This window comes from Diadema setosum, chromosome 20 (assembly GCF_964275005.1).
Source record: "Diadema setosum chromosome 20, eeDiaSeto1, whole genome shotgun sequence".
NCBI lineage: Eukaryota > Metazoa > Echinodermata > Echinoidea > Diadematoida > Diadematidae > Diadema > Diadema setosum.
This window is the reverse complement of record NC_092704.1, coordinates 9,359,297-9,381,317: the sequence shown is the minus strand read 5'-3', so window position 1 is coordinate 9,381,317 and position 22,021 is coordinate 9,359,297. Positions and strand designations below refer to the sequence as shown.

General features: G+C 40.6%; 1 protein-coding gene across 1 annotated transcript in view; it reads right to left on the bottom strand.

Moving 5' to 3' along the window:
• Window positions 1-1,551: 1,551 nt before the first annotated feature.
• The window catches only part of LOC140244071 (uncharacterized), a 36,864-nt gene continuing 16,394 nt past the window's right edge, over window positions 1,552-22,021 (bottom strand). The window contains exons 19-33 of the mRNA XM_072323721.1: window positions 21,403-21,554; window positions 20,570-20,715; window positions 20,042-20,290; window positions 19,372-19,465; window positions 18,398-18,682; window positions 17,272-17,438; window positions 12,601-16,793; window positions 11,587-11,990; window positions 10,764-10,973; window positions 10,034-10,226; window positions 8,208-8,418; window positions 7,814-7,892; window positions 6,951-7,025; window positions 6,282-6,342; window positions 1,552-5,186 (exon numbers count right to left, since the gene is read on the bottom strand). Of these exons, the coding sequence (XP_072179822.1) occupies window positions 4,927-5,186; window positions 6,282-6,342; window positions 6,951-7,025; window positions 7,814-7,892; window positions 8,208-8,418; window positions 10,034-10,226; window positions 10,764-10,973; window positions 11,587-11,990; window positions 12,601-16,793; window positions 17,272-17,438; window positions 18,398-18,682; window positions 19,372-19,465; window positions 20,042-20,290; window positions 20,570-20,715; window positions 21,403-21,554 (6,779 nt within the window). The 3' untranslated portion in view covers window positions 1,552-4,926. The remainder of the gene's footprint in view (window positions 5,187-6,281; window positions 6,343-6,950; window positions 7,026-7,813; window positions 7,893-8,207; window positions 8,419-10,033; window positions 10,227-10,763; window positions 10,974-11,586; window positions 11,991-12,600; window positions 16,794-17,271; window positions 17,439-18,397; window positions 18,683-19,371; window positions 19,466-20,041; window positions 20,291-20,569; window positions 20,716-21,402; window positions 21,555-22,021) is intronic.

Below are 22,021 nucleotides of genomic sequence, written 5' to 3'. Positions count from 1 at the left end.
AGATGTTTCACATATCAGAGCAGGCTAACTGAACAAAATTTTTCATATCCAATACTATTTTTTTTTTCTTTTTCTTTTCAAAGACAGAAAAAAAAACACCTTTTAAGTCCACGAAGAAAATATGATGAAAATACACGATGAGTTGGCAGCTCTAGATGAGATGGATGTGTCCATTACGCTGTGTTTAACTTTTTGAGACCACCGAAGTGTCTCAAATGTCATTGTAATCATTTCATGTGGAGTACCCTTGGCTCAAAGTGTGATGGGGTTCCTCCAAAATCAATTGCACCCGGAATGGGAAAGCTGTACAAGTGTGTGTTTGTGCGTGTTAACAATACGAGATGTGAAAAAGGATCAGCTTGCAAAGAATCCATCACTGATTAACCAGCAAACTTTGTGATGCTTTTATGCAATTCCTTTTTCTTTCTTTTTGGTGCAGTGTTTTAAGTTTATAAGAGCTGTAGTGATTAACAATCCGTGTTTCCCCTGCAGCATTCTTCCATGACATCTGTCTTGTCAATCTACAAATGTTCTATTGTGTATCCTCTTCATGCATTTAGAATCTCCTTTTGTTGTAAATTTTGAATTGTGAAAAGACAACCCTAACTATATTATACAAATAGATATATCTACATCGAAATATAGCGTTTTCTGTGCTTCATTTACTTGTTCTTGGTTTGTTTTTGTTTTTTTGAGGGGGGTGGCAATGACAACAAAGTTGTGTGGAGACGTTTCTGTGGTTTGTTGCTGGTTTTCTTTGTGACAGCATGTACATACCTGCCAACATTTCAAGATGAAATATCTTACTCGTGGATTGCAAAAATCTTATTTTATATGCAAACTGAAGTTAAAAATCTTACTTTCGGTCAAATCTTCATAAAATACACATGAAAGGTACATCTAAATATTTTTTAGAAATCTGATTTCTCTGACAGAAAATCTGATTTTGCTATTTTAACGTAAAAAATCTTACTGAATCTGATAAAATCTTACTAGTTGGCAAGTATGCATATACTCTTCATTTTTAGCTATTATGAAGTAGATTAAAAGGGATGGTAAAGTTTTGGTTGAAATAGGGCTTCAGGTTTCCATGATATTCCTGTGAGATAATGAAGGAACTGCTTATGAAATATAAAAGAGCATGTAATTCTAAGAAGAATTCAAAGTTTATGTGATGAAGACTGGTTTCGAAATGGCCGAGACATCCAAAAACAAAGTAAAGCATAGCGATCCTAACCACTTTGTTTTGGATATCTCGGCCATTTCACAACCAATTTTCATCAAATAAACTTTGAATTCTTCTTAGAATTACATGCTCTTTCATATTTAATAAGAAGTTTCTCATAATCTAAAAGATAATACATGTATCATCAAAAGAAGTTTGAAACTTGAAGTCCCATCTCTACCGAAACTGTACCATCCCTTCAAAAAAATCTTTGAGCACTTTGCTGTTTAATGTACAGTTGACATAAAAAACCCAGCATTAATTGCAAAATACTCGCGTACATGGACGACATGAATCTGGACAACTGAACCCAAACTGATGCAGTTTTAAAAAATATTTTATTAACATCTCCAAAAAAAAAAAAAAAAGAGAGAAGAGAAAAAGATTTCTAAAGCAAAATTCTCATTTGAACAATTACAGTACAAGTCAAGAATAGCATTACCTACGATAGATACTGAACAGATTATCATGCAAGTTTAATACAACTCAAATTGATTTCATTTCTCTCACATCTTTCTTCCTGGAAGTCCCTGAATGTGAGGCAACAAGTAGCCACGAGAAATATGTCCATTATCACTGAATAAAGCACAAGGAATGTAATATATGTACACATATTTGGTCCCATTCCAATTTCAATCACAATACAAAGCAGTACAAAAGAGATAATTGAGGCATGTTATTTGAATTTCCATTAGACTTTTCCCTAGTAGGAGTCTTTTGTGGTTGTTAATGATAGTGAGGGTGGCGGTGGAGAAGGCTGGAGTATACTACAGCTGTAGTAATCTCTCTTTCAATTTGGAATGTTCTTACACAATTTGGTTTCCATACATGTAAGAAATGCACCGGTGACGAATACAAGCTCTCTGCAGCATGATTGTTAGAGTCCATTCGTTGTCATCAACAAAGAGAATAATATGCTGTCTGATAATGACTTTCTTGCAACCATGGTCCATCCCTGGGTCAAAGGTACACTGCTTTATATTTTCAAAATACCTGGTGGGACAATAGCTCCCTGCACAAAGAATGGGATTTCTGTTACTAATGCTCTCATTCACTCATTACCATCCACAGTGAGTTTACATATTGAAATGCACTCGTGCTCAAAACATAAGAATGCCTTAGCTCCATTATATCAGCTGAAATTTGCAAGCTGCACCTTTGATCACTTCAGAAGAAAAGTGACTTAGCTTCCCAAAGTCCAAAAATTTCCATATATAAAAAAAAATGCTTATTTACAAGTGAAAATGAACAAAAAAAGGCTCCTGAAATTCTCATTCTGCAGGTGTACGCTTGAGCACTGACTGAATTCATTTGTCGATGATAGCTTTGAATGTCAAGTTGTCTCGCATAGCAAAGGGTGAATGTTTGTACAAACCTGAAGTTGCCCATTTCTTTTATTTGGCACGTTTCTTGCAATTATACTAGGTACCTGGTCACATGCCAAATACACAACATCGTCTGCCTAGAAACATGGAGGACACTTTGATTGAAGAACCATGAGCTTTCAATGACGAAGTCAGGACATTTCATTCTCTACTTTGCATCATTTTCTGATCTTTTACAGTTTCTTTTTAAACAAGTAATATCCCATCTCTTTGCTCCAATACCTGAAACTGGAAAAAAAGGTACAATTAATCAGTGTTCCAGCATTGAATATAATAAAAGTACAAAAGTTTACTTGTATTGAATGCAATGATGAAAATCAATGAGCATGAATTGATGTACACAGTCACATAGCTCATGCAAAATCCCTATGACTGATTGTTAATGGCATGAATATTGAATACCTCACTCCCATGATCTACAAGTACAGTGTATGCATAAACTGGGGTACACAAAATTGCAACTTCAGCAGCATGTACTGTACATACAAGGATCCATTATTATCAAACATGCAGATTACAACTTTCATCACTAAATATCAAATTGCAAGAAAAGAAGACTCATACTTCACAGTCTCTGTTCTGATTAATAACTTCATGGTAAAGATGACAAATAATTCAGAATAACAAATTTTATTTACAACTGGTTGAGGGATAATCAATGTATAATAAATATCTAAAACTTGAATCAGTACAGACAATATTAGATACTGGATACACGTGACAAAAAGCCATGAAGGACCAGCAAATCAGAAGTTTGGCTTGCATCTTACATTTCTCAGACATGGTCACTAGTGAAAATATTTCATGCATAAGCTCTCTTGCAAGGAGATATTTCTTCATACTGAGCACAAACCATGTTCTAATCACATCTGACTTTGGGTGAAAAAAAAAAATGGCTGAAAACACGAGATGTGGTTTGCCACGAATGCTCCAACAGTAAACACAGGATGTCGAGGTAAGATACAAAGATTATGTACTGTTTGTATATGACTGCAAAAATCATGGCTTGTGAGTGTAAAAATCCAACTGAGGATAGCAGAATAACATTTCCCATTCTGGATTGTGAAAATAGTTTTTGATGAAGAGAGAGGTGACTCAGCTTTATCCCTGTCCAAGTTCAGTTTCAAAATTGAAGGATTTTTTTATTATTATTATTATTATTTATCATTTTTTTCAATGACGTCACGTGCTCTGCACACAATCAACATCACTCCAGCTAGTCTTGATGCAACTCTTGTATGACATTTGCATGTTCATGATATCACGAATACATCTACAAGTCAAAAGAAATATGCTAAGTCAGGTACATCACACCAAGGATGGTCGGCCATGTACTGAGGTAATTCATCTCAAAGAAAGAAAACGTTTTGATTAATAAGATCAGCCAAAAAGATATCAAAGTGCTACAAAGGGAAATGCAGTGTGAAGTGACAGCACTTGTGCCGACGTCATTGCTCAACTACGCACTAAATGTATTTAATAATTGCAGCATCATTTTGACAGTTACCCAGTTCCAGGAAGACAAAAGAAATCTTTACACGGAATGTCAAAATGCATTTTGAGTGTACAGCAGTTCCGACAGTAAAAAACTGCTAATACCTGAACATGATGTAGGGCCACATGTGTGCACCCATGACTTTGAATATCCCGATTATTTCTAAGTCTCATTTAAAGCACAAACATATACAGCACAAGAACAAATAGGAGATGCACTGTTGCTGTTGCTAAAGACACTAATGAGGTACTGTTTAGATACCAATGCCAATCTTGATTGGGATCTGCCAATCATAAAACATTCCACACACATCCATCTACATCCACCCTTTAATATCGCCACCTAAACCTGTTGCTCTGTCTCTATATATTGTCATCGAGTGCATACACTGTATTTGTTCACATACACAGTGAGGCTAATCTTAAATTTTTCTTTCCCTGTGCACAGACATAACATCAAGATCTTTCTCATCACAAACAAGAAAAGATTCCCGTTCAAGGAAAAAGAAAATGAATAAACATCAGAACTTGGCAGTCCACTTTCTAAGTGGGATGTTCTGCTACCGCACAGAGCAATACCCACATTGATGCATTCATTATGTAAAAATCCTATGTAAATGTCTCCTCTAAAAACATCATTCATGATCGCCCCTGAGCTTGCCGATGCTTTGCTTGACACATCAGCTCTCAATCCATGCCAGAACAAAATCCATCATTTGGTACAAAGCGTCCCCAGGCATTGAGCTACACAAATTATAAATTTGAATACGTCACTTTTTCATCCCTTTCATGACCTCCGAACTCTCTTGACCAACGACCCCGCTAGGCATCCTTGTCCATACTGGGGGAGTGGCACTTTGATTTCAGGGCTCCCACGATGCCGTCCATCAGTTTGTTGACGTGGGCGTGGGCCTGGAAAAGCTCGAGCGCCGGAAGCGAGTCCAGCGCCCCCTCGTGGAACTCCGTCACGAGCTCGCCGAGCCTCCCGACGAGATTGCCGCGGCTGACCTGCTGAGGGCTCCTCGGCGGTGAGAGGCTGCCGGGAGCTGATGCTTTCGATGGGGATCCCTTGCCAGGCTCTCCTGCAGAGAAGAATGGGAGATGATCTCTTCAGTCTGGCATATTATAGAATCATAAATCTCAGCTACAGCTAAACTGAAATGGTTTACAGCACTTTCTGTGCAATAAACATTCAATACAGATAAAACTTACACATATCATACACACACATAGAAACAGACATACATCTACACATAGAACAGACATACATCTACACACACATAGGCATAGCTGTACAGATATTCATACAAACATTAACATTCACACACATATCTGTATGCATACATACAGCCATACATAGGTATACACACATACAGATAAACATGCATACACCAGGGCTCCACACTAACTTTTATTTTTGGTGGCCCGATGGGGCCACAAAAATCATTGATTTTTATTTTTTGGTGGCCCGAAAGTAAAATCCGGTGGCCCGGAAAAAAAAAATCAAGGAAAACATAAGAAAAACTAAATCGGTCCTATTAAACACAGAAAAATAAATATTAAGCAATACTGAAGTGATACAGGTACCCATGTCTAAATTCATTTCCAAAATCAGAAACAAACATCTGAAATTTATTTCAGCATCTTGCGGAGCCGATTGTTACCGCTGTTCATTTCCAAAAGTAAAGGCAAACATCCGACTTTTTTTGGTGGCCTGATCGGGCCACAAAAATCTTCATTTCCGAATTTTTGGTGGCCCGACGTGCATTTTTGGTGGCCCCGGGCCACCGTTAGTGTCGAGCCCTGCATACACACATACATGTACAGTATGTGTACATGGATTATAATACCCTTTACACACTACATGTATATCAAATGTTTCTATTAAACAGACTCAAGTTCATCATTGGTTATAATACTGCATAGTGGGTTTCAGATTAATGGAAAAGAAAGGAGAAGAATTGAGTTATCAAAAAAGAGAAAGCAAAAATACTTGCATCATTTCAAATCATTACTTAGGAAATCTACACACTACAGTTGTACTTCTTTTTGTAAAATCAAAAACCAACGATGGATCAGTTTCATGTAGGAATGAAAGAACACATTTCAAGACCCGAGCACTGCCCTGCAAGTGACACCTACATGGGAAAAGAATAGATTTGATTCAGTATCCATACCTGTTTGTGATTCTGAAGACTGCTCCCCTGAGTTAGCCGAGTTCTCTCTTTGGTCTGGGAACTGGGAGAAGGTAAAATGAAGACAATTGATTAGACACAGAATGAAGAAGCATACTGCCATGATTAAGAATTAATCAAGACCAGTTTAATTGAAATGCTCTATTACATGATCTTGCATCTCTTCCAGAAACATGTGGCTAAAATGATGTATCCATTGTACATATTGTTGTTTAAAGGTGCATCTAAATCTGTTTGGTTAACCCTTAGTATATGCCCAGGCAATTAGCTTAACTTGCCAACCTTTTTCATCAATAGTTAATAAATATTACAAAACATAGTAATGAATAAAATGAATAAGCAGACAAAACAATCCCCTCCCCTAACCTTCAAGCACACAAGGTGGTACTACAAGGGCATATTGGGCCTCTTGATTCAGATTAGCACTGGAAGCCAAAGAGGGAGACACCATTATGCCTCAACGTCTGTTCTTAAATACAGCGTTTGTGAAAGAATACTCCCAAGCACCGATTATCCTGGGCTTACAGCCAAACAAGCTTGCTTTCATGTAGGTCCCATCATACTTCTCTTCGTACAACCCCATTTCGATTTTGACCAATTAGCATTTTAATTACTGTTTTCTTAAATGGATGAACCGCCTGGCACACAAACCTTTTCGTCTTGGAAAGCAGACAGCACCTTCTTCAAGTGAGCAATCTTTGGTGACTTAATTGGCAGTGACTGCACCTGTTAGGAGACATTAAATTAATTGAACCAGAATGCCTATATTTGCAGACTGACATTGGTTTCATTATGTAAGAACAACACATCATTTATTTTGAGGTATTCATACAGTAATTCATATATTCGCACTATGAAATATCACAATTTTGGTTTAAAATTTGACAAACATTCGATAAGACGGGACAGGCATTAGATAAACATGATGGAAAAAATACATGTATTCTGTTCAATATATATAAGTACAATATCAAGTTTCACGTATATGACACTGGAATGTAAACAAGAACAGGCGCATAAAAGTCACTGCTTAAAGAAGCAAAGTGACCAGGGTCCTTTGTAAAAAAAAAACACAACAAAAAACAAACAAACAAAAAACTCCATCGTCACATATGATAGAGCTTGATTTACATGAGATTTCAGCCATCTGCAATTCTTTTGAAAAGATTTGATGCTTACAAATTTTAAACCGAGCTTATCCACCACCAATTAAAGAAATTCACATACCCTGATCTGCATTCAATTATTAGGATTGTTCAGTATGTGGTGCAGATACATTTATAAAATATGATGACTATCTGCAACAGTTTGTATCAAAAAGTCCTAAAAACCCTCACACGAAACAAGCATATTTAACTTTTGTTATTATTTCTATTTTCATGTTTTCACTGTTGTTGTTTTTTAATCTTCCTACACAAAACAGCCCTTTAGGCAACACACAATATTCTACACCAATCAATAGGCACAAATTAAGTACAGAGGAACATAATGTCTGCAAGAGAAAGATTTCATACCTCCATAGCTGACAAGGAGCAGAGATCACCAATGGTCCGGATGTTTCTTGCACAAAACAGTTTGCCCAGGCCCCTATACCTATGAGAGAGAGAAAAAGAAATATGATTTATACAATGACACAATCATTACTACCATAAATGTGTTGCCATTCATGCATCTCTTTGAAGAAGAGTATAACACCAGTTTTTCTTGACATGCCACTTAAAGGAATGTCAAGAAATGACGCTGAAAAATGAAACAATACAAAACATAGTAAAAAGGTCCTCCAACAAATCATAATGGTTAGGGCCATCATAAAACAAGTCGTGATGCAGCTGATTACAGGCAGTCTTTCATCAAACCCTCCTCTTGACGATGCGGACAAAAATCGAACACAATTAAATGGCACCTTACCACATTGAGGATGTCAGCTGCGGCAGGACAGAATCCACCGGCAATGAGCAGTCCACCAGGGCAGGGTACACTGGTCCCTGGCTCTCCTCCAGTGCCTCATTGCAACTGTCCACCTGGGAGGTGGGCGACCCCTGGGTCAGTGACCCCTGAGTTAGGGTCATCTGACTCCCGCCGGAGTTGGGGCGTCGAACCAGGGCATCCTTGTCCTTGCCTTGCTGGGCCTTGAAAGACGGAAGATGAAAATAAATGAGACAGGTAAGGCACTAGGCTGGAATGCTTTTGTGAGAAAAAGCACTAACTAATCAAGCCCCCCCCCCCCTCTATTCAAAACCACCCCTCAAAAAACAAAACAAAATAAAACAAAAACAATTACATTTATGTGGTTTGTTTCCATATCTTCACTACAATGAAACTTCATTATGAGGAGTAAAAAAATGTATTTTTAGTTTGAACTCTTTGTTGTTCAAATAAGATTGTTTGATTGTGATGCAAAATTTTCCTCAAGTCTCTTAACTCTTTATGTGCCACGTTTGCACATCCATCTCAGTCATTGGCGTGCCAACTTTGCATATTCTGCTCAGAAACACAAACCCCCCCAAACCGATCGATAAATCGCCAAATACCACAGTACAATGAAAGCGTTTCTTGAGATTCCATTCCTGTCAGGGTATGTGGTGATTGACTATCAAGTGGTGTTCCCGCCAGAATTTGCAAGTAAATTCTGAGATTCTGTCAATGTTTTGTGCGCAATGCCATACGCTGTATCTCTACAGTAATGTGGCTATGTATACTAGTTATTTGAAAGAAAAACAATCATAGATTTATCATACAATTAACATCAATGCAAATCTTGGCATTTTTTCTACAACTTTGCTCACTACATATCAAATGTAACAAGAACTGAGAAAAGTTACATGGATTTAACCCTAAAAGGGCCGGGGGGGGGGCGGAATCCGCCCCCCCCTCGACGTTTCGCGCTATAATTCTGTAACGCGAGAAGGCCTCGTCGCGAGGCTTCTTGACTTTCTTCGTTCAAGTCTCGCGCAACTTTTGAGACCAAATTTGCAACGTCCGCGCATACTTTTGCGAAGCCACACCCATTTTTGTAACGGAATGTCGCCCCAAAATGGGCACAATTTTGTGATATTGTGTACATTTCCTATGGAAAACAGTGCTCTGTCATGAAAGGCATAAAAACCTGATTATTTTTACAATTAATCACTTTCATTGATTAATTTTGTGCTAATTATGATAGAAAAAAGGTCAGTGACAATTTCCAATGAAAAAACAAAGAAAAAACAAAAGTTGAAAAACAAAGAAACACATAAGAAATTCTGAAAACAATAAAATACATAAGAATTGAAATGAGTTTTTGAAGTTTTCGTGATGTATAATTGTTGAATATGCTAAAACAGATTTACAGATCAAAAATTAGACTCTCAATGCTTTTAATTAGGCTAAAATATCACCTTGAGCTTAATTTGCATAATTAATTAATTAAAATTAGAAATTGATTGTTTCAAAAAATCTTATGACACAATCTTGTAGATTATGACGCGGGTCTCACGCATGCAAAATTTCATCGCGATCGCACCTCCGATGGCCGAGATCTCAGGGGGGGGCGGAATCCATCCCCCCCCCCGGCCTGAGCATAGCCAAAAAAGCCCGGCCCCTTTAGGGTTAAAAGACAAAGTTTTTCCAAGGCATGACAATGTTGGTGTCTCAGAATAATGTGGCACACAGGGGGTTTCCACCATGGCACGTAAAGATTTAATGGATATCTCAAGCTTAGTTTTGAATCAGCACGAGCAATGGGCACATCATGCTCACCATACTGAGAACCTTGCTGGCGTAGGACGATTTCGAGAGGGCGCTCTTGCCGTTCAGCTTGCTCTTCAGCCGCCGGCTCGAGAGGGGGCTCTTCCTCCGCAGCCGGCTGAGCGACTGGGACGAGGAGAAGGATGACGTCAGGGACGACTTGGGAGATTCCTCGCCGCTCTTAGACGGTGTCGTGATGAACTGCGGCGCAACAAAAAACGAAATACATGGTAATCGTCTTTCCACTATCATCTCAATCTGCACATTTGTTTCAACATTAATGCAATCCAATAAAGACCAGAACAGTGTAAAGTAAGGAAACACGTGGCATACGCAATGTCATATACCGAGTGTATGCAGATTTTACAGTATGAACAACATAACTGAACAGAATTGTGCTGGACAGCAAGTAGAAAAAGCAATGAACAAAAACAAATTGCTAAATCCACAAATGCACTATGGGGTAGCAAAAATGCATTCTTTTGTTGAGTTGCAAGAACATGCAGAACCAGCACAGGTACAAACAAAATCACAGTCACTCAAACAGGGAATGTCTACATTCCTAACTCCTGATAGAAATATCTACAGACAAGTTTTCATGAAATACTACTGAGTAAACAGATTTCGGTCATTCTGACATTCAGAGAGCAAAAAGTTTTGTAGCAACTCAGCACGTACAAGAAGGGAAATGCCATTGCCACATCAACCGAAAATCATATTTTTGTTTTCTTCTCTTACTTTGGAATTGTGGGAAACTACTCTGGATGATGCCATGGTGACAAGCGGGGAGGGCGGGTGGCTGCCATGCCCAAAGATACGCCTGTCTGCATCAGCTGGCATGTCGGACTTGGTGCTGGCATCGCTCAGTGCCAGGACGCGGCCTGACGACCCGTCGTTCAGGGGCTCGGGCTCGATGAAGACCTTCTCGGCAAAGCTCACGCGGCGATTCTGCACAGACAGGAGCAGAGGGGAGAATATTATCTTTGCCATGTAAGCATCTAAATGGTGTCAACTTCTGAAACTTTGTACAGTATGTATGCCACATTCTCAGCATATGACATCACCAAAAACGAAAAAAGAATCAATCTATAGCCATTCATACTTTCCTATGGCAGTATACTGTATACATCATATATTCAGCAAGTCTAATTTTTCACAAATCAGGACTTCTCAACAATTTTGCAAGTGACTAAATGCAATTGTAGAGCACACTTAAGAATGGAAAAATGTATGTGTGCAGGTCGCATTCATGTTGTGATCATGTGAATATTTCAGTGCATTTTTTAATTTGTGAATGGCACCCGACTTGCGAAAATAAGAACCTCGCAAAATATATGGCATATACAGACGGCGTATTTAGTATGTTAGGTAGAACTTTCAAATCTAAAAAAAAAAAACACTTTTCAACATGCAGTCATGCTAATACAAGTTGAAGATAAATTTAGCCTGAAGAGGAACAAAAAATTCTGGAAGTGATTTTGTTGACAGGGTGTAGACCCTCAGGAAACTTTCTCTGTCTCCCATGACAATCACAAACCCTAGGAAGTTGAGAGTCTCTCACCTTGCTCGACGGGGAGGGAGAGTTGCTCCCCGGACCATCCCGGTTCTTGAGGATCCCGCTGCTCGGCGAGGCAGTCGGGGAGTAGATGTGGGGTATGCTGCCCTCTGGAGAGTTCATGTGACACGCCCACTGAGGTCTCATGCTGGCCCCCTCTGGGGAGCCCTGAACCCGGGGGCTGAACTTGGTGGGGATGATGGGGGACACCTGGAAAGGTTGGGTCTGCGCCTCCGCCACCTTGGGTTTGTCGGGAGAGCCGGCTCCGTCCATGTCCGAGGTGGTCAGACTGGGGAAGGAAAGGCGCGGGGAGAGGGAGACCGCTGGTTCTGCCTGCAGAGGAGATTCCTCCACCGTTTCCTGCATTTTCAGTGGGCTCTGACTGCTGTTCACTATGTCTTCTTCAGTTTCTAAACATACACAAAGAAAACAGAATTTATGTTTACCATTGTGATGATAATATGGGAGATAATACTATGACACACATACAAATTTTTCCCATGATTGCTTGATACACTTCTCTCAGCTCTACACGAAAACATGCAAAAACCAAACTGATTTTATTTTACTTTATCTTAAAATCTTGATGCAGTTTAAAACTCAGGTCTGACGGTGCCTTTTGATGAAATTGTAGTTTCCACTGCACCATGCTTGCAGTAGCATAATTTAATAGAAATAACGTCTCTGGTGACACTTCGTGGCGGGAGGCATAAAAAGTAATATCACATCTGTAAGAAAGGTTGCTATTAACCTTTTCATCACTTTACAAGGTTCCTTACTGGCAGAATGTTAAATTTAGTTTACAGTCTCAAAAACATTCATATCACTGGTGTTGCTGTGTACTGCACAATACATTTTCCTAACTGAACCCATTTCTGGAATTTTAGTTCCATCCCAACATAAAGAAATATTTGCTATGCATTTCACCTCACTGAAATTCATCATTTGATGTAAAAAAAAAATAGCATAAGATTACATTTCCCCAAAGTACAAGTGGCAAAAAGGTAGGCAAAAAAGTACCTTGAATATCCAGTCCAGATGACATCACTCCAACCATTGCACTATTGTCTGGTTCTAGAACATCAGCCTTCCTGTTGTCACTCTTAGCTTTGCTGTCCACTATGACCTCACCACTGTCTGCAGTGTCATCGGTGCTGCTTTCCACGCTATCCACCTTTACAACCTCCTCCTGATCTTTCTCTGCATTCTCACCAACATTTGTGGACATGCTGCCAGCATCACCACCCTCGGCAGTCTTGCACTCCTTGATGTTGTCGCCCTCTTTCTCCGAGTCCTGGATCTGCTCGGCACTGGAGTCTCCCCCAGATTCAAGCCTCCGACTGTTGTCTTGCTCTCCATCTTTCCCAGGGCTAAGAGGCGGAGCAGGATCAGCTGAGGTAGGTTCATGTGGCTTCGCTTCCTCTAATGCATTAACAGAATCACTTAGGTTTAATCCTAATTCAACTTTCTCGCTATCTCTTTGCTCTTCCTCTGCAGCAATATCTGCAGCTATGACCTCCACAACTGCATTTTCACGAGGAGATGCTGACGACCCATCCCTCCCTGATTGCAAAATTTCAGCTTCAGCCATTTCACAGAGAAGGTTAGGAGAGGCTTCTTCCTCCACATCTTGCATCGTCACATCTCCGTCTTCATCAATCGTCTGACTTAAGGTAATGCCTTTCTGCTCACCAGTTGAGAGACTGTTTTTGAGTTCATTCTGTGGTGCACCTTTGCATGATGGGAGTTCCTTGATTGCTTCAATGGCTTCTCCTTGATGAGACAAGCTGCAAGCATTCGCTAATTCGTCTGGGATGACACATTCCACTTCTTCTCCTTGGCTCATGGAATCTGCAATCACAATGACGTTACTATCACAGAACTCCTTCTTCTCCACTTCTGTGACTGCATCCTCATTCGCTTCCTCAGCTACAGCCATATCCTTCACCTCCCTCTCCTCTCGAGTATGCCCTGTTGCCTTTTCAGAGAGACGCCTCTTTTGGTGCCTCTTTTTGAAGTGTACTCGTGACAGCTTGTTGCCGGACCTTGTCTGCAAGGGGCCCGGCGTTACGCACAGTCTTTGAGACCTCAGCCTCTTAGAGATTGGGGACTTGGAGCGATCCCTAGTCTTTGTTACCCTTCCTGTTCTGCAGCCTCTCAGCATCTGGCTGCTGACGGGAGATGTCTTGGGAGACCTTTGAGCCTTGCGAGCAGATCTGAATGTAGGGGGCGACAGGGTCGACTCTCGTGAGAGGTCTTTTGTGATCTTCTCTGCCAGTGATTGTAGGGACTGAGGAGAAATCTGGTATGCTGACAAATCCTTGACACGAGATTGCTCCTTCAGCGAATCGTCCAGACAGTTGATTCCAGAGCTGTCCGGAGTGCAGGGAATATCCTCTCCATCCTCCAGAGATGTGCTCTTGGTCTTTGGCGTTTTGGATGTAAACGATCTCAGCAGCTTGGGAGAAATCTTCACAGGAGAGACCACACCCGATCTGACTGACTTGCTGGCAGCAGCCCTCTTCCTGTCTTCTGGAGACCTGAGCACCTTCCGGAGAATGTCTTTGGCACATTTGATCCTTGCACTTGGCTTGCACTTTCTTCCTGACCTTGTGATGGCAATCACATCCTGATCATCTTTATGAGAATTCTTGCCACGCACTCTTGGGGAGTCTGTCTTGCTTGCAAGTCTATCCACGAGCACCTCTTTGGGTGGCGTCTCTGATTCAACGCTGAACTTGTCCTCTCTGCAGTTGGGCGTCATGATTGGGAAGTCCACCTCGGAGTCGTCGTGATCGTCAACCTCCATACTCTCCTCTCCCTCTTTGCGCGAACTGCAATCTAGAGATTTTTTCAGCTGGACAAGGGGAACATCATCTTCGCTTGCAAAACTCTCATTCAAACTGGCCTGTGATTCCTCAATGGAAGCCCTCCCACACTCCACTCGCTGCTCTTCCTGAACTATTGGAGAAGAACTTACAGTGCATGTCCCAAATAAGTCTTCCGAACTACTGTTGCATTCTGGCATTGATTCACTTGTCTCTTTAACCTCTTCAACTATTTTATCCACTGATGCCTTTGGTCCTGATTCTACTTGACTGTCTTTGTCTGTTGCATCGCTCTCATTTTTTGCCTCCATGGAGACAGCATTTAATGCTGGTAGCTCGACCACATCTAAAGTTTTACTTTCTTGTGCTTGTTTTCCTGCTTCACCTGCTGCTGACGTACTTCCCTGCGCAACATTACACTCACTCTTTGTTTCACTCTCTTGCGTTTGACTTCTTGCTTCATCTGTGGCTGATGCACTTTTCTGCACAACACTCTTCCTTGGTCTACCTCTCTTCCTTGGAGTTCCCTCCTTTTCTGCACACTGCATCCTGTCCAGATTTTCAGGGAGAGCAGAGCTACTGTCTTGAACGGGAAGAGTTTGGGAGTTCTCTGGAGAGTTGCCCTTGGCAACGCTCTTGCGTGGCCTTCCTCGCTTCCTCTTCACCTGGCTAGAACCGTCTGCCACTCCTACTATGGTTGTCTCATCATTCCCCACTTCAGTTTGTGCCTCCTCTGTGTTTACAGAAAGCTGTGTGTCATCCTGGCTGCACTGGGAATCCCCCACTCTGTCGCCCGTGATGGCATTTTTACGGGGCCTCCCTCTTTTTCTCTTTCCCGGTGTTTGTTGGAAAGATGGTTCTGACTTGTCTCCTGCCGTACTTGCTGCATCCTTTCTGGACGGACTGCTGTCACCTGATCCAGTCAGGTCACTAGATATTCTCACCACTTCATCAGGTTCTGTCGAGAGCGACTCTCCTACAGTACACTGATCAGGCACATTGGAAAACAACTCAGGCTGACTGGCAATAACATCCCCTATTTCATTGCCATCCAAATTTTTGGATGCATTTATATTTTCAAGCAGTGGGATCTCTTCAGAATCATTCCTCGCTTGGTTGTCACAGGATTCTAGAACTGGTGGGGCATCATCAACTTCATTGTCAGTCCTACAAATATTTGAGGATTCCTCGACAGATTGGTCTAAATCATCCACTAAGGGAGCAATGCCGTCCAGTTCATACCGTTCAGCCAGTTCTGCAAGGTCTCTCTGCGAGGCCTGTAAATTGCTGACTTCTGCCGCCTTCTTGTCCTTGCAGGGATCCCTTTTCTCTGCATCAGATCTAGATTTGGATGTGCCAGACACATCATCCAACTTCCTTTTCCTCTTTGGAGTCACCTGAAGACTGTTGGTTTCATCTGACAGACATTTCCTGAGTCTTGATGCTCCTTTGGACACAGAGTCTGTGCGCCCTTCCACGCCTGCTTGACCGGCCTCCCCGCACTCGTCTGCACTTTCCTCCGAGCTCACACTACTATTCAATACTAATCTGGGGGTGTACTGCTTTACGACTCTTTCACTAAGTTTCTGGAGTTTGATAATTGGTGTTGAGACAACTTTCTTGAACCTATCATCCAGCGGGAAGTCCTGGGGGTCTTCCTCAAGTTTTTCATCTTCTGTAGGACTCTCAGCAACAGACAATGGTATGGCTTCATCCGACACATCCACGACACTTTCATTACCCTTCGGCTCTTCCTGTGTCTCAGGCACATCAAATATATCATTGGGATCATCCACATCCTTCATTTCCACCTCTGTAGCATCATCGGTTTGAGGAGCAATCTCCTCTACAGACTGATCCAAGCAGCTGTCTTCAATCAGCACTGCGGATGATTCGTTCTCCACCTGCTCCGGCAGCAAGATTTCCTTCACAGAGTCATCACTTCTTTTAGCTCCATCGTTACTGCCGTTTGCACTGCTTTCCGTGTCCAGTCTCCCTGCATCTTTCAGCGGAGAGGACGACTTGGCTACTGGCTGGAAGAAAGTAACAACTCTCCTGCGAGCTTTCTGAGAGTTGTCCTGGCTGCTTTGGGCTTCTTTTTTATCACTAACATCCTCCTTTGTGGCAGCCACTTTCCTCTGGGCATTCTCAGAAAGATCCTGCTGACTGCTTGGGAGAACTTTTTCATCAGTTACAACCTCTTTCTTCTCCTCTGTGGGTCTTCCCTGTCCTTCCTTGGTCTCCATCTTACCCTGAGCACCTTCATCTGCACTCTCCTTCTTTGAGGATGAGGATGGACTCCCACTTTCTTTTGGGAAGCTAAATTGCAAAGATGAGACCTTGTCTTGAGATGAAGTACTCCCACTTTCTGAATGCACTGGAGACCTACAGGATGATAACAAGGATAGATAATAATGAAACCAGGTAGCTTTAAACATGTTTGTCTGGTAGACACTTTTCTCCCCATTTCTGTTTTGATATTAACGTGAACAGACATGATACATACACAGTACAAACTAAACAAGCACTCAGAAAGCGCAGACCTCTGCCAAGCAGCTCATTTCCACTCATAGGATACATATGGTGATCTGGATCACTACCGAAATTTAATAATCTGTTCCTTGTGTCATTATAAACTTTTCCTAAAAATTTACTTCAAATTCATTTGTAACTATATGAGTCACTTGCAAGCAAACAAACAAACAAACATACAAACACTAGCAAAAAGATAACCTTCTTGGAGGTAATAAAATACACATCACTGAAAAATCTCTATGTCTGAAGACTTCAAGAAAATATTTGTGATCATTTGAGGTTGAGTCTAATAAATCTTATCTACTGAGGAAGTGGGCAGAGTACTTACACTGGCTGAGACTGGGTCTGAGTTAGGCTCTGGAAGGTTTCAATGTCTAGAGACTGCTCCAGGTCATTATAGAGGGCCAGGGACACTCGCTTTGTCTTCAGCACCTCCTTCTGGTGCTCCGTCAGGACACGCTTCTTACTTGGCGAAGATGAAATCACCACAAACTCCTGTCACATGACAAACAAATAGTACAGGCAACTACCATTGTAACAAAGTCCTCGGGACCAGCAGTTTTCTTTCATTACATCGAAATTTTGCTAGGCTGAACAATAAAGAATACAAAGATGTAAAGACAAGAATTTTGCAACCTGAATTTTTACTTCACAAGATTTTCATTATAACTGTGTTCCTAATAATAGGAGTGCACCATAACACAGAAATTTTAAGGGGCAAATAAACAAAGGGCTATGATGCATTCATCCGCGTCTTTGGAACTTTTGTATGCCCAAGCTCATGTGTGCAAGTCCTCTCAAAGCTTTAGCTTTTACACGATCGCTTTTATCAGCAGCAGTACAAGTGAGGATGGCAATACTGGGTAGCAAGTGACAAGACAATGCCCCTACCTGTACCAGTCTGGGCACAAAGACATTAATTTCTAACATAACAACCCTTGATATGACACTGTTCACTGACTGGTCTTTACACATCACACTTTATTTTATACTGGTTTATGTCACCATTGCTTTAAATGCTTGGGATATGATATTTGGTACTAGTCATTTAGATCACTCTTTTACATGGGAATTTTTTGGTGATCTATAACCTTCATTTTATTTATCTACTTTATTTTATTTATTCATCTATTCATTTTTATTTTATTTTATTTTATTGTATTTCTATTTTTATTTTTTTTTATTTATTATCATTATTATTATTATTATTATTATTATTATTATTATTATTATTATTATCATTATCATCATCATCATCATCATCATCATCATCATCATCATCATCATCATCATCATCATCATCATCATCATCATTATTATTATTATTATTATTATTATTATTATTTCTTTTTTTTTTTGGGGGGGGGGTGGGGTTCCCCAAATGTCATGATCAGCATGAGCGCTTCATACAAGGGGCCTGACAACGTTCTGTGCATGATCCATCATTGACTCACCAGTTTGCTGTCTTCATCCACATGAAGCTTCCTCTTGGCCACATCAACGGGGGCGGGGGATGCAAACTGCTTCCTCTTCCCCACCCCGGGGGAATTTACGGCGACGGGGACGTTCTTCCTCCCCCTCCCCGGAGAGCTCAGCTCGGCCTTGACCGGGGAGGACGCCACCATGAGCTTCTTGGCCTCGGCCGTGCGGTGCAGAAAGCTGCCGTGCATCTTCTGCGGTGAGGGGCCACCGAAGTTCGGGACGATGGGTGGAGCCATGAGAGTCTGGGAGGCTTCAGTCTATCGGTTGGCGAAAAAAAAATGCCCCAAGAACTTCATGAGATGGAACTGACCAACCAACAAATGTCATGGCTACTAAGGGGCAAGTACATAGATCATTGAGAAGAAAGCTAACAGTACAGGAGTCAAAGATGCATCATTGAGTTTGAAAGATACTTTCTTGTTTTTCAGATACATTTCTCATGTTAGGACTTGAGTAGAAGTGTCACCCATGCTTGGCAATGAAATTTGCCTCAAATTTGATTTGATTTTCAATGACTGCACACAAAGTCTTTCCAGTCTTCTATAGGTTGTAGAATGCTCCACAACTTTGCAATTTAATGATGAATTCAAAGGCATCAGAACATTGCTTTAAAAAAAATCTCCTAACACAGAAGCAAGGTGTATGCAATGGAAACTCAATGAAACATGTATACACTTCAAAAAAGGAGACCATAAGCTGACTCTATGACATAAATAGACAAGAACAAAACAATTGCTGTGTGTTGTCGTTATTGTTATCATTGTTGTTGCTACTGCTGCTGCTGCTCTTGCCATACATACTCTACAGTTTGTTCTTGTTTTTGTTTCTTTTACTTTTTGGGAGTGGGGAAAGAAACATATTCTCAGAGAAAGACAAATGCACCGCCATTGATCCCATGAACAAGAATATCACACAAACATTGCTTTATCTATTTCTATCAACTTACCTCTTGACTCATTGGTGTCTCAGCATTAATCTCCGCCTCTTTCCAGTTAGGTAGAGCTATGTCACTGCGCTCCTTTATCACGCCCAGGCAGGGTCTGTAGAGAGTAGTAACATTCAAAAACGAAAGATGAATCCTAAAGATTAGTAAGTAATCATGGGTAAATTGATGAAACACATTAGCGGAGCATAATCACAATCACCGACTTGTAAGATATCACAGTTACATGTAAGAGAGCAGGGCAATTTGTTTGTCCTCTAAATCAATGCCTAGAAATGTGTTCCATCTTATAACCAAAAGGTGAAAAGCTATGAAATTACCATTCTGTAAAATTCTTTTTTTCTTTTTAACTGAAACATTGCAATCCTCCAGCATTCAGCATGGTGCAGTTATAGTTAAAACTGATTTTGTTTCATATCCTCCTTGTACACTGCAAGAAACTCCCTTACTGATCAATTTACACAAATGTTCTGTAAGTCACGAGGCACCATGTTATTGTATAACTTGAAAATTATGTCTCACTGCAATCAAAATGTCACCATCCAATTTGTTTCTACAGATTTTATAGAAAAAATTTAATCTTGTCAGAGTAACTTTCCATTTGATATCTGGCAAACGAGATGTGCATAACTTACAATAAGACAATCTGGCAAACGAGATGTGCATAACTTACAATAAGACATCTGGATACTCCAAGGTCTTCTCCTTCCCAAATGTCGCCATCAAAAAAACCAACGTGTAGTTTCGCAAGGAGCGCTTTTTGTACGTGAAAGCCGCTTCCAGCGCCGGTGCAAAAATGGCCAGGAAGGCAGAGTCGAACTCTCCGCTGTAGCTCGTCTGCACAGTCGTGGTTAGCTCCACCCACAAACGTTCCACTTTGTCCTCGATGGTTGCCAGGTAATCCTTGTTGGTAAACACAGGGCTGCCATGGAAACCAACATTTCAGGGAGCCATTTTAGTTTGAATCTGATACATCTATTCATACATTAAATACATCATGTCACCACTCGACATTATAGTCGACAAGAGTGTCAGTCATGAGTGGACTCTTAATTTCTCCCATAAAGATGTAACACTGAAATCTCAGTGCAATCTACAGACATTCTTTGTTTTGTTGTGTATATACACTAAACTTGTTTTGTTATTCTGACTTTAAAAAAAAAAAAAAAGTTGAGAGAGAATTTTCCGCGACATTACTTACCTCACAGCATTCTTCATGAGTTTGGCCAGTGGCTGGCTGATCTTTGACAGGCATGCCTGCAAGTAGGTCGACACGTTGATCTGACATAGCTCACCCATAGCTGCGGTCAGAAACTGGACAGCCGATGACCAGTGCATCAGGTCAGTCTGAAAGCAGGGAATGAAATAGAGCACTTATATTAGCAGATCCAATTGGTGTTCATGTATGTTATTTATGTCAAATAATTAACTGTCAATGAACAGTTTATTGGAATCGTGTTTTTCTCTGTTGTGTTACAATGGATGCCAAACGGAAGTGTTACTTTGTAATGAAATCCTGTTTTTTCTGTGTTGTATTACAATGAATACTAAACAGAAGTGTTACTTTGTAATACCTGAGTGGGTTTTACCACCTTTCATTCCATCAAGCTTATTATTTTTTTATTTATTATTATTATTTATTTTTTTTTTTTTTTTTGGGGGGGGGGCATTGGTTGGATAATCTTACTTAATAACTTCTGAACTTGAGGGAAGGTGCAAGGGCAAATGCAAGAAAAATATATCATTATGAATGTGGTATAACTGAGCAGTGTCATACATTGCATTAGGTCAACCCTGAACTTTGCTCTTTACAGCACATTTGTGCACTGAAGGTATCTTTAATCTATTCTAATCTTATGGTACACCACACATGGCATAGTCCCTTGCAACAATGACAGATCTCAGGCCAATCTAGCACATACCCCCATACATCTAAATAAAATAGATATCATCAACCAAAAGAATCTAACAAAAATCACACACGCAATAACGACGACAAAAAAAAAGAAAGAAAGATGACTGAGGTAAACAAACCTGGGACAGAGGTTGACACAGCATTCCAGTCTGCTTTTCGCACAGATTGGCACACGCCAGTGTCACATGACTCACAAGAGTGACCAATGAGGTGAGATTGCCCAGAGGACGATTCTTCTTCTTTTTTGCCTTCCTACCAGGAGTGTGAGGAGCTACAGATATTTTTAAAAAAGAAGAAAAATTACACAAAAATACAACTTTATGAGATTTCTGTCGTAATATCTTCTGGTTGTGGATATTTCTTTCACAAAAAGAGTGCATCATTTGGGAAAGTAAACCTCAAACTTTCACAAAGACATAGAGTCACATTTCTTCCATGAGCTGAAACCATGTATGGAACAAATCTTCAGAATACTAACATCATCAAGTTCACTTACTAGAGTGTTTTTGGCCAATTAAATTACACAGCCAAGTTTGAAATGTTTCATGAGAGTTCCGTGGTAATATCTTCTGGTGATGGGCTTACTGGTCACCATATTGACAAAATTAAATGATGTCGATATTTCTTTATCAAACAGAGTGCATCATTTTGGGAAGGTAAACCTCAAACTATCACACTTATCTTCCAGATATAGAGTCATATTTCTTCCATGTGCTAAAACCATGCAAGGAACACATT